The sequence below is a fragment of the Andrena cerasifolii genome, chromosome 4 (assembly GCF_050908995.1).
Source record: "Andrena cerasifolii isolate SP2316 chromosome 4, iyAndCera1_principal, whole genome shotgun sequence".
NCBI classification, from domain to species: domain Eukaryota; kingdom Metazoa; phylum Arthropoda; class Insecta; order Hymenoptera; family Andrenidae; genus Andrena; species Andrena cerasifolii.
The window spans coordinates 13,714,730-13,726,667 of record NC_135121.1 but is presented as its reverse complement, the minus strand read 5'-3'; the positions used below and the strand labels follow the sequence as shown (position 1 = coordinate 13,726,667).

Here is an 11,938-nt window from a genome sequence, read left to right as displayed (position 1 = left end):
TTCGTTCTTAAGACTGACCAACTATCGCGAACAATTAATGTTATCGATTTTCTAAAATTATTTCACGTACTTTTAAAATTGTAGTTACACAGTGAATCCTAAATGTCCCTAGATCGAACTATTCGGTCAATTCTTCTCCTGCTCGATAACACATCGACACCGGTGCGGAATTTGACGCAGAGTCGTTGCCAATCGAAGAGTTAAATGGGTTGCTATCACGATCACGAGTAAACATCGAGACCAAACATTATTTCCTGGAGTATGGAGAAACTTGAGAAACCTCAAATAATTTGTCACGTGGAGAAGTCGGTGAATTACTCGTTATTCGATACGAAATGGATACCGTGCAGCGCGAAATTTGTTGTTATGGGTTCCAGACCGCGTGGCAGCGGTATCATACAAATTTACGAGGTATCCAGCGGCGAATTGAAGCTCGTTAAAGATATCGAAAGATCACAGCCAGTGAAATGCGGAACCTTCAAAGCTTCCAGTTTGAAGGGCAGGCATCTGGCCACTGGTGACTTCCAGGTATCGATAATAATTAAGGAAGAATACTTACACGCTCTCGCCGAAGTAGATAATAAATTTTGTTCTGTTCCGATAACTACACGACACAAGTTTTAACAGTTTGCTGTCCCTATGTGCAGAAGACTTTAAAGTGGCCCTTTTACTAGGGTAAACTGAATGTCTACGACTTAGAGGATCCCTCGATACCAGTTTACACAGTGAGTGCTCACAGTACGATCATAAATAGCATCGACGGCGTAGCTGGACAAAGCATCGGATGCGGCGCGCCTGAATTAGCGACTGGGTCCAGGGACGGAAGCGTTAAAGTGTGGGACCTTAGACAGAAAGGTCGTCCAGTCGCTGTGATGGAACCGGAAGGGGGTGAGGACCGTAGAGATTGCTGGGCAGTCACGTTCGGGAATTCCTACAATTCCGAAGAAAGAGTAGTAGCTGCTGGTTACGACAATGGGGATGTAAAGATGTTCGATTTGAAAACAATGTCTGTTCGATGGGAGAGTAACCTGAAGAACGGGGTTTGTAGCCTAGAATTTGATAGAAAAGATATCCCAATGAACAAGCTGGTGGCGACCACTTTGGAGTCAAAGGTCTACTTGTTCGATTTAAAAACGCAGCATCCCAAAAAGGGTTTTGCCTACCTTTCAGAAAAGGTATAACCACGTGCAACGGAAGCAAAATTGGATTACCTTGAAACTCGATCTAGCTTAATTCGATTACATTGTTTTCCAGGCGCACGACTCGACGGTATGGTTGGTCAGGCATTTGCCACAGAATCGTGAAATATTCGTTACCTGTGGCGGCGGTGGAAGCCTCTGTCTGTGGAAATAGTGAGTATAATTTTCACACCATTCTTTCAGATTAGTAGTTTCTGACCGAGGGAAAAACCTGACGAATTTATCGCTGATTTTAGCAATTATCCAGAGAAAAGGAAAGTAGCCGACGCGGATGGCGTAGAACACGGAGTGGTCGGTAATCTAACTCTCCTACAAAATACGGTTCTCTCGACGCAACCTGTTAGCTCCTTGGACTGGAGCCCGGATAAGCAAGGTCTAGCTGTTTGCACTGCATTTGACCAATGCCTGAGAGTCATTATCACTACGAAACTCAACACTTATTAAGCAAACAAGCAGGATCAATTGCATCCTTCGAATACAGAAGATATTCACGTCCCCGCCGTGTGTCACCACTTAACAGTGCATCGCTAATATTACCGAGACCAAGGGAAAAACACTTACGAAATACTCTACCCCCGCCGTTGCACTTGTAAATACTGTCATTTGTCCTAATTTATACGATTTTGCTATCAGTGAAGGAAATAAAAGCTTCATTCCACCGAAGTGCATTGGATTGGTAATCAATCTGAGCAGATCATTTTGAACGAGGAAGTTATTGAATTCCTGTTAAATTCCTCGAATCTCCTCGACACGAAGATGATGGAGGTGGTAGCGGAGGCAGTGAAATCTAGCTTCGAGGTGGGTCCGAGAGCTGGCAGTACCCTCGTTGCTCGGAGCTATCGATTTTCCCTCATCTCGGCCCGTTGCGGTTGCGAGCGTTGCGCAACCTCGCACGGACGGCCAGATAAAAGCGAATTATATGTCATTGGGCCAATCTATTTAGGATCAGACCCTTATTAAGTGGCAGCCATCTTGTAGAGCGCGTTATGCAACAGGGGCCGCCATGTTGAGGCAGCGGAGACTAGCCCACACGCCAAGTGCACTTACGCCAACATTCTGCTCGGGCTTGCCTCGCATTCAGCCGTACAAGGTCAGGAATACCGCGAGTTTAATTACATAAATTAGCTCCCGGCTCTTTCCCTTCTGCGGCGTGTCTCTGTCGCGCGTTCCAATTCGATCACGTACTCCTAATCTTGGCTGTGGTTCTCCAAAATGGCGTCCGCCACGCTGAAGAGCCTAGACTTCGGCCAATCTTTCAAGAATATTTCACGCGGTGCTTCATATATTATTTACCGATATTAAAAGTCGAATATTATATATTTATATATAGAATTAATTCTCTTCCAATAAAACGAAGTACGCTTCCGGCTCTACCTCTATTAAATTAAAATAATTAAAATAATTAAAATTGTCCTATCGAGCATGACTTTATCAGATCCAATGAACGTAGCGAACGACACGGCTCGTTAAGGAAAACAGTCGATAATCCGCAATGCAGTGAGCCGATCGCACGGAATTGTCCCATTCTATCGGAATGCCAGGAGCTTGGAATCGAAGGAACGAGAAATCACAGTCCCGCGAGCGCACAATTCAATTACGGGGCTGGAGCGGCCATCGCGACGCGATATTAATCGGCTCGTAACGAGGTTCAGAGCGGTTCGTTTGGATTTGTACCAATTCGACTGGCTAATTGCAACGCGCGGTGTAAATCTAGAAACTCGTTGGTGAACTAGGGGCCTTCGCCTCCACTCACCTATTTCGCGCGGCGCGCGTGTGCACCCTATTTAAACGCAAGAATTGCTACTGATTCTTTTCTACTCGATCGATTTCTCTCGCACGTGTTTACCGCTTGCCATTTACATATTCTGCAAACACTTGAGCTTCTGCCGATTCTTTGCGTTAAATCTTGCACCGTCTTCTTCAGGGGATATTTTATATCGAAGAATCGGACAGCACTGGGATCAGGAGCTGAATGCGAATGGGAATATAACAACTCTTCTCTTACAGCGTATAGTCTTCTGTAATTAAGAATACAGTAATTCGTATTAAATTGCGAGTAATGTAGGACTGGAGGCAGAAGGGTAACTTCTGCGTGGAAAAATATCTGTGGGACCGTAAGCCCTGGCCCTCATAGGAGGGACCCGAAAAGGGAAGACAGTGGGAGGGGCGGTGATGGCCGAGGTGGTTAAGGTTGGCCAGTACGCAGGACTCCAATGATCTTGAACTCTCGAGTCCCTCCTTTTCTTACATATCTTTATTAATTACCATGTCTTAGAAATTGTAGTGGCAGTGACAATGCTTAAGATCCATGTACGAAGGGTCTCGTGAATGATGACAGGAGTGAAACAGGATCATCTCTGTTGGTACACACAACAACTTCTCCTCTATCTTTGTTACGAGCGCCATGTACTCCGTGTCATTTTATTACGACAAGCCTCGATAAAAAAATATCAGGTATTTTGTATTGTACGTAAAAGTGTCTCGCATGGAAGTTTCCTAAGGTGTGCTGTGCGATGCATGACTCAGTTTAGAACGCGAGTTTCTTCATGAGTAGGTACATATGCTGATCGATCTCGAAACCGTGTAGGTTGTTTGCGTCACCCTGCAGCCTCATCAGCAGTCCTCCGAACGATACGTAGGCAGACCTGCAACAGAAGGAAAAGGAGAATCAGTCGTCTGTTCTACCGAGACAAATCAATTTCTGTGTCTAACGCAACCTTATCCTCCTCGCCAGAGGCCAATCTGTCTTACTCGAAACGAAAGGGGACTATTCGACTTTCCCAAGTTTTCTCTCAGAAATAACTACATGTACATATCGATGGCTGAACTAGTTGTTAAAGCAGCTTGCTCGGACAAACGAGGGGATTCAAATTCGAATCCTGGCCCAGGTATATTCAATTGCTCCACTCCTCGAGAAACGAGGAAGTTTAGGGAGGAAGTTTATCTATTGAAAATGCGAGCCGTGACTTTTAGGGGCAGAAGTAACTGGTTCCCGAGGTTCCGTTTGTCTCAAGTGTCCCTCTTCCTTGATTGTGGCACTCGTAGATCATGCGATCGTCATAATTGCAGTGCCGATAGCGGTCGTGTATACGATCAGCCACACAACCAGCTAACCACACTGCCAACATGCCAATCACAAAAAATGTTCCTCTTCAAGGATTCCAACTGTTGGTTTCTTCCTCCGCGTGGTGTCATGCTCGGCTCCAGCACGGGAACGCAGCTCGTCGTGGTACTTAGGCTGTTCGTTCCTTAGTTCGATATTTTCTATTAGAGAGATAATGCTTAAAGAAATCACGCGAAGCTAAACATCCAATTCCGCCTGATTAAATCAGATCCACTCGTTCGGATCAGGATCTCTCATACAAATATCGCGGTGAAAACACTCCGCTTTCGCCACCTCCTCGAAAGAGGCGACGCGTATCACCAGAGATCGTTTAAACGGCAGAAAGAAGCACGGTCTGTCTCTCCGTGCGTGGACAACTTACCATAAAATATCGCTCGGTTTCACGCAACATGTATTTTTGGTCGACTTTTTCTCAAGTGAAATTTGGTCTGATTCTCAAGTGACAGCCGAAGCGACTTTTAAATTTATATAAGCATCGTACTTGACGACCTTCCGACTGAATTTGAATAGACTCTTATCACAGTGACACGCTTGGAACAGTCCACTTACAAGCGAAAATACTCCGCCCCCTTTCATCAATTTTCTAGACGTCCGACAATAGCCAAGCAGGTCTTAAGAATAGTATTAAAAAGAAACACCCAACGAAAGTCACTGTCGACCGTTTTATTTCCAAGCGAATGAAAACATCGGCGACCGAGACGAGCCGAATATTTAAACGAGCAGTGGGAATATTTATAAGCATGTTTAGGAAGTTACGATGCTATCGATTGACCTTGCTCCCGAAATTTCTGACCATCCCCCGAGCGAGCGCTGATTATTTTCGACCCGACTATTCTGGGTCTTCCCCAGCCCCCTATATATTGCTTCACTTTCCCCTCCCGCGTCCTCCAATTAAGCCCATCTTTCTATATTAAACTTCGCGTACATTTTAACAAGACTTCGAAGCAACTCCCGCAACGTACAAAAACTTACAGCGAATTACTGACGTCTAAGCAACGCATTTTCAATTTTAAAACTGCCATTATCGCGTGCTCAAGTATCGCACGTCCACTTTTAGCGTTTTCCAGAAAGACAGGCTTAAAGATTCGTCGACAATTCAACGGGCAAAAGTACAATGTTTGCCGAATTTATGAAACAGATATAAATGTGATTTTTACACAGCGCAAAGAAACCAGCGAATAACTATTTGTTGTATATTAAAAACAGAAGTCTCACAAAAATTGGACACACGATATTTGCGCACCGAGCCATCGATACGACGTATAGATGAATGGATAACTATTCTTAGCATCGAATTAGCATTTCCCTGGAAGCGCGTTCGTTCCCTGCAATTGCCTCCGTTCATCGTCTCCGCTCGAAGACCCGCGGACAAAAGTCCATTCGGCGAGGGGTTTAAATATAAGTCCCGCGCGATTCTTTAACAGAGAAGCGGCTCGGGCAACTCTTGCGAAATACTATGTACATAATAAAGGCGCTGGCTCGCGTTGGTTCTGCATTCCACGGCGTGCATCGCGGTGACAAAAGGAGCGAGCGAAAAGTGGTCCGCGGCGGCGCCTTCCGCTCCCGCCTCGGCGCGAGGAAAGAAAACGCGCATTATTTTCCTGCTGCGGGAGCAGCCTCTCGCTTCCAATGAAATCGGCGTTCCAAGAAGCTGCGCGGCTTGAAGGTGACGGTAATGAAGTGACATGATAGAGGGGGATGGCACAGTATGATATTTATTGTCAACACAATTACAGAATGAGCAGTGATAAAAGAACGACGGGGCCCGTCGCCGACAAATGGCCCTCGAATTTCCAGCGGTACTCTTTAACTCGACACAGGACGGGGGATCACCAAAAGACACGCGACCAGAGACTTAGAAATAATTGCTCGTGATCATCGAGTCCTGACATCTGAGTCCCAACAGTCCCAGTCCTGATTCGTTTCCAGGAATCGACGCTTTGCCCCCCACGCACTCCATTCCCTGCCGGTGCGAATGCGATGATTGATACAACGACAAGTGTGGGAGGGATGCGTAATTTTAAATTGCTCGCGGCCGAATCGTATGAGAGGTGAGGGGGTGAGAAGCGATAGAAGGAAGGGCTCCCGAAAGCGTCCCATTTTCTCGCCGAAGGGTTCCCCACGGCGAGGCGGGGAGCCCCGCTTAACCGACGGCGGCAAATCACGGAACAAGCGCGATTGTTACGGTGCTCTCGCCGAAGTAGGGCACGCGTGCGTTGCGTAACGCGACACGTGAAACGTGGCCAGGCATAAAAGGGCCACGCGCGGTGCGCTCGGGTCCTGGTGTACGTACGAGCACGATTCGGGAAGCTGAGCGTCGACGGGGAAGAAGATAAGGCCAGAGCAGGGGAGAAAAAACGCTGGGGAGCAAATGTCGCGTGAAAACACACGCTCGGCCGATTACTTTATCGCGGCGGGTCGCCTGGGAACTCAAGGAGCATCCGAGGGAAACGCGCGGCTGGCACAGCACGAAAAGACGCGAGGGGAAGCCTGCGCCGATTTCCGCGAGACCACCACCCACCACCCGCTCTCCTTTTCGCGCAGCCTGTAGATTTTACTGCGCAAACAGGCTTTCGACGTGGGTGCGAGAGGGTATTATCGCCGAATCCATTGGGAGCTGCGAGGTCGATTGCAGCCGGTCTCGGCGCGGACAATCGCTCGTCGAACCTCGCTGCGTGTCTTCGGTCTTCTTTTTCTCCGTCCTCGGCTGCATTTCGAATTTCCCGCGGGATTGCAGTCGTTCAACTATGGTTGTCGCTCGAGTGGATCGTTTTATTGGAAGATCGTTACATAGTCGCTCGGCTCTAAATCGAATTAAACGGCGCGCGTTATCTACGCGTTACCCGACGTAACGTGCCGTCGATTAATTCGGGTCACGGGGCATGCAACAAGTCCAGGACCGTCCCTTACGTGTACAGATTCTTTCCGCGCCGCCCCACACGTGGCACGACCGTGTTTCTGCGACTTCTCGCGACGGATCCCGCTGCTCCGCGCTCTTCTGGATTTAGACTATAATTTCGCAATCTGATTCTGCGAGCCAATTTTAACCGGCTGCTACGCGATCGGACGCCTTTGGACGCGTGCGCGGTCTGGCATGAAATGCATCGTCGAATCGTGGGGGTGGGAGGAGGATCTTTCATGCCGGACCGCCTGACGCACCTTTACAAAATACAGTGTCGCACAGTGTCCGCATATGTGTACAGTGGTGGCGAGAAGGTTTAGAACTGATATTTTTCTTGGAAGCCTATATGATCGACTTAAACACTGGGCTTCAAAGTTACCCTCGGAATTTAAATTTAGAGATATAATTCTCTCTGCTGGAACTATCTTATCTCCGTTACCATTCACAGTTCATTTTTCCTTCCGACCGCTACTGTATGTATTTATTTCGCCCTAACCTTGCATCTTCTTAGCAGATAAACAGTGTACACATTGCACCGCCTAATCGACTGATATTTTTCCATTCCGCTGCCGCTTGTTTGCTCGAGAAGCTCGGCTCTGCTGTCGCGTAACTCTTAAGAACAAGTGCCCGGCCGGCGTTATCAGTCAACGAGGCGTTATCGACCGATGAATCTGGACTAACGATCCAAGTGTAAATAACGCATATTACAATACAAAATTCTGTCCGGCTGTAACGGAGTACAAAGCTTCTGGCGATCACTTAGGGCTGTCGCGCATTCTGGCGAAGGGAGCCGAGGATAATTAATAATAATAATTAATTAATTGCCGCCGCGCTTGAGGCATCGATCGTTTGCGAACTCTCCTCTTCGCTTTGTGACGCTTCGCCATAATTCGCGACGGCCTTTAACCGCGGATCCTCGAAATCCCCCGGGGATAAACAGCCGCGCGATACAAGGCCCGCGAGTAACGAGATCCGCGGCTCCTTTGCGCGTATCCAATTGTTCCCCGAGCCCCGTCTTCGCGGGCGTGACGCAACGTGACATTGCGCCTCCGTAACGCTTTCAATGACACGGCGCGGCGTCAGGGTCTCGTCGACGTGTGGACTTTTCTGCTGGGATGATACAGAGACGAGGATAGAGACGCGAACTTACTAACACACGCAGCCTTCACCCTCGTTGTTCATCGCGGTATCGTCGTCCAACGAGCTTCCCCCGCATCGAACACGGCTGCCGCGCGCCCCTTTACCCCTTCGCGCAACACGGAAAACGGTGCGGCGCCGCTTTCGAGACCCGCGCAGCACTCTCTTTACCCACAAACAGCAATTCGATTCTAAGAGAGCTCTTTGATATTCCACCCTTCGAGACACCAAAAAAAGCATAGAGAAGAGCGTAGAAACTGAATGGAAATGAAGTGAAATAAAAAGGAAAGTTACAGACAGAAATGGTACCTCGAAGGGCTAGAAAGCAGGGTGCTGCTCTCTACTCGAAAAGAAAATGTCCGCTGTAAAGAAGAAGCTTGGCTACGCTAGGTAACCGAGATACTTTCTTTCTTTTCTTTTTTTTTTTTAAACGTCGCAACGCCGAAAAGCAGCAGCTCGGTGACCGTTACTGGTGGCGGCGACAGGAGAGATGTCGTACCAGATAGTGCATTTACAGTATTCACGGCCCGTGTAAACGCGCATCTGGCACGAGCCCCAACTGCCCTGTAATCTCATATTGGCTCGCTTCCGTTACCTCTCGTTCGTGCTCTCTTTCTCGTTTGCTCACTGTCTCTCTGTTTCTCGTGTTGCCTTCCCTCCGCTGTACTTTCTCTACTCTTACCCCCGATGGTCTTTCCCAATGAACCACCCCCTCTTTTTTTTCTTATTTAAAACACAGTGAAACGCGCTTCCCTTCGAACACCCCTTTCCCGTAACATGGCCATTCTGATAGCGACGTTAACCTCCCTGCACCACGACCCCCGGGCCATTTCTGACCGATCCCCTCAAGCAATCTTGAGGAAGATATAAAATTGTCGTTAATAGGTGTTTCTGTTTTTAATTGTCAGATTTATGGTCGCGATTTTTATCAACACACGTGGGCTGTTAAAATCCTGGTTTTAAGCGTCACTTGCTCTTTCTGCGGCGGCTGTTTTTAAACACTTCTGGTCTGCTATCGGAGAGCCGAAAATGGCTGGCGGAGATACCCCTTCGTTAATTTAAACACTCCAGGGAAATGATCCCGGCGAAAAGTACGATCGGATTTGACAGGGAGACGAGCGAACGCGCGCATCAAGCCGGCGTGCGAATTACTTTCCGAGCCGGAGCTCTGGTGTTTATTCGCGTCACGTCGAAGGACAACGGGGATGAACGAAAGAGAAGAACGCCCGCCGTATTAGCGTTACCAGTTTCGATAGCTTCAAACACACCCGCTGGCCAATTACTTCTCGCCGCGCAAACTGGATCTTCGGTTTTATAATAATTCATCTTTTTTTTTTTGCTAGTCTGCCGACTGGTTAAGCAAACACACTGAACATTTTAAGCGACACTGCTGCTGGTTACCTTTTAGTCGCAATTTAGAGGTTTTAGTTTAAAACTCGTGAATCTTTAGCGTTAAGCAGGCTTTGGTGTTTGACCATCCTTCTTAGGCATCTGTGCTTATCGATAGTCGAAGGTGGGAATGTGGATTGCCACGGCTGAGGGCGCAGCCGAAGTTGAAGAACTACTTTGGGAACGCGCGACGCGAAACTGAGCTACCATCTTCTATATTTCCCTGCAGCAAATGGAGTGACGAAAGTTGAATAAGTACGGGTTAGATTGCCTGTGCGAATGTTGGAATGCCCGTTGGAAAACTGAAAATCGCATCGTGTCGGGGGGGTTAAAGAATGGGATGGAAAGAGACGTTTCTAATAATAGGCGACTGGTTCCGAGTGTCGCGACGCCCAGGCGTCGAGACGCGCTCCCGTTGTTACAGTCGATATAGCACTCCCGTGCGTGTCATTAAAAACGCTCTCTTGCAACAGAATGGGAATATAACGCGCCCAGTACGCACACCCCTCGATTGTACGTAAAGAAGCGTTTAAACTATCGACAAAAAATTACGCTCGAGCATCGAGATTCCGGTATTCACCGAGCAGAACTGATAAGGCTATCTGCTGAAAAGAGACACCTATCCGTCCGACCTGCATCACGCGATGTCACACGGAAGCGTGACGTTGAAGTGTCAGAAATTCGTCGGTAAAGAAGTTCAATTTTTAATGTTAATTACACGGCGGCTTTAAAGCAGATCGTTACACTTTCATGCTGCGGCTTTGAAATCGTATTTTATTAGTTACAATTTGCAGTTGAGCGTCCCCGGTTTTTATCCGTCCGGATATCACAGAGAATTACCGCGAGTTCAAGTCGCACGTCTACCCGGGTGTCGTTTAAGAGGAGAATGATGGAAAAATCGAAATAGCCGAATGCAGTCGATCGCGCAGGCTCGGCGATGGGATTCTTAAAGCACGATGGCAATTACCGAAGAGACAGTGCCGGTATTAAGGGACGTCGGTAAGCAGAAACGTCATTGCACAATCGCGGAGCCTTCGAACGGTCGATAATGCAGGCTGCAATAGAATCCCCGTTTCGGGCGCGATTCCGACCACGAATATTTTTTTCCGCCCGTTATTCGCCGATTGCCCGTGCCATTCATCGTTCGACCCGATCGGGGCTTTAGCATTATCGGAACGTGGAGGAGAGGAAGCCGCGGAGTCGGAAATCAACCAACCACCGCTGCCCTGAATTATTCAAACCTTCGACGAAGCTTCCCCGCGGAACCGAGTCACAGGCGACCTTACCGACCGAACACACTTCACTTTCAGCTCTCTGCGGGGAATCTGCACGATTTTTCTCTCTCGATCTGATCGATTTTAGGGGAGCCGATCTAATCAGCCGGACGTCGCACAGCGCGAGAACGGTGGCGCGTAAAAAAATCGCAATTCGCGCGGAGTTCGATCGAGGAAAACAAAGGTTCCGGGAAAGGCGCGTGAGCGCGCAGCCGAGCGACAATTGCAATTCACGCGCGCGTTACGCAATCGTCGGAGCCGCCGCGGCTCGAAATATACGCGGCGGTTCGCCGTTTCCCTCGGGACCCTAGGTCGCATCGATTGACAAACCCGAAAGCAGAATTATGCCGCGCGATCCGCATCGTCGTTACGCAATCGAGAGATCGACCGCGGAGAGACGCGGTTGCCCGAAGATAAGGCAGGCAGGCAGGCGAGACAGGCTGGGGAGTAACGCGAAACAGGGAAAACAACAAAAAACTGACTAGAGGCCGAGCACCACTACCACCGCGCGGCGCGCAACAAATGCAATTCACGCTCCGGTCTAGAGAGCAGGAGCGTCCCTCCTAACGGTCGTTACACAATTACGACCTTGAAGACGGGCGTGCGCAGGGAATTCGCCCGACAAAATCAATCTGGAATCCTCGGGATGAATTCTCTCGTAGCTTTCCTACGGGCCTGTGTATTTAAACGGCGCCCCCCCCTCTCTCTCTCTCTCTCTCCCCCCATTTCGGTTTTATATCCGCGCGTGCACATTCCTGCCAGTTGTATAACGCGCGTGTGCATCGTGAGCGCGATGCGCGCGCGAGGACGACGCGATATATAACTCGCCACGACGGCCAGCGGGCGATATTTATACCACTGGATTCGACGAACGAAATCCCCAGGGGCCCCCTAATTCTCTCTCTCCGTCGAC

The 11,938-nt window shown here is 48.7% G+C and overlaps 2 protein-coding genes across 3 annotated transcripts in view; one reads left to right on the top strand and one right to left on the bottom strand.

Annotated features, from left to right (window-relative positions):
• The first annotated feature begins 147 nt into the window (after nt 1-147).
• Nucleotides 148-1,883, top strand: Wdr92 (dynein axonemal assembly factor 10). The gene is made up of 4 exons (XM_076810812.1): nt 148-528; nt 675-1,175; nt 1,255-1,352; nt 1,436-1,883. Exons 1-4 carry the CDS (start codon nt 262-264, stop codon nt 1,641-1,643), a joined length of 1,074 nt encoding a protein of 357 aa, XP_076666927.1. The 5' UTR covers nt 148-261; the 3' UTR covers nt 1,644-1,883.
• A 1,552-nt stretch (nt 1,884-3,435) lies between these two features.
• Rpb8 (DNA-directed RNA polymerases I, II, and III subunit Rpb8) overlaps nt 3,436-11,938 on the bottom strand; it is a 63,949-nt gene continuing 55,446 nt past the window's right edge. For both annotated transcript variants that reach the window (XM_076810836.1, XM_076810837.1), the window contains one exon: nt 3,436-3,844. In XM_076810836.1, the coding sequence (XP_076666951.1) occupies nt 3,727-3,844 (118 nt within the window). In that variant the 3' untranslated portion in view covers nt 3,436-3,726. The remainder of the gene's footprint in view (nt 3,845-11,938) is intronic.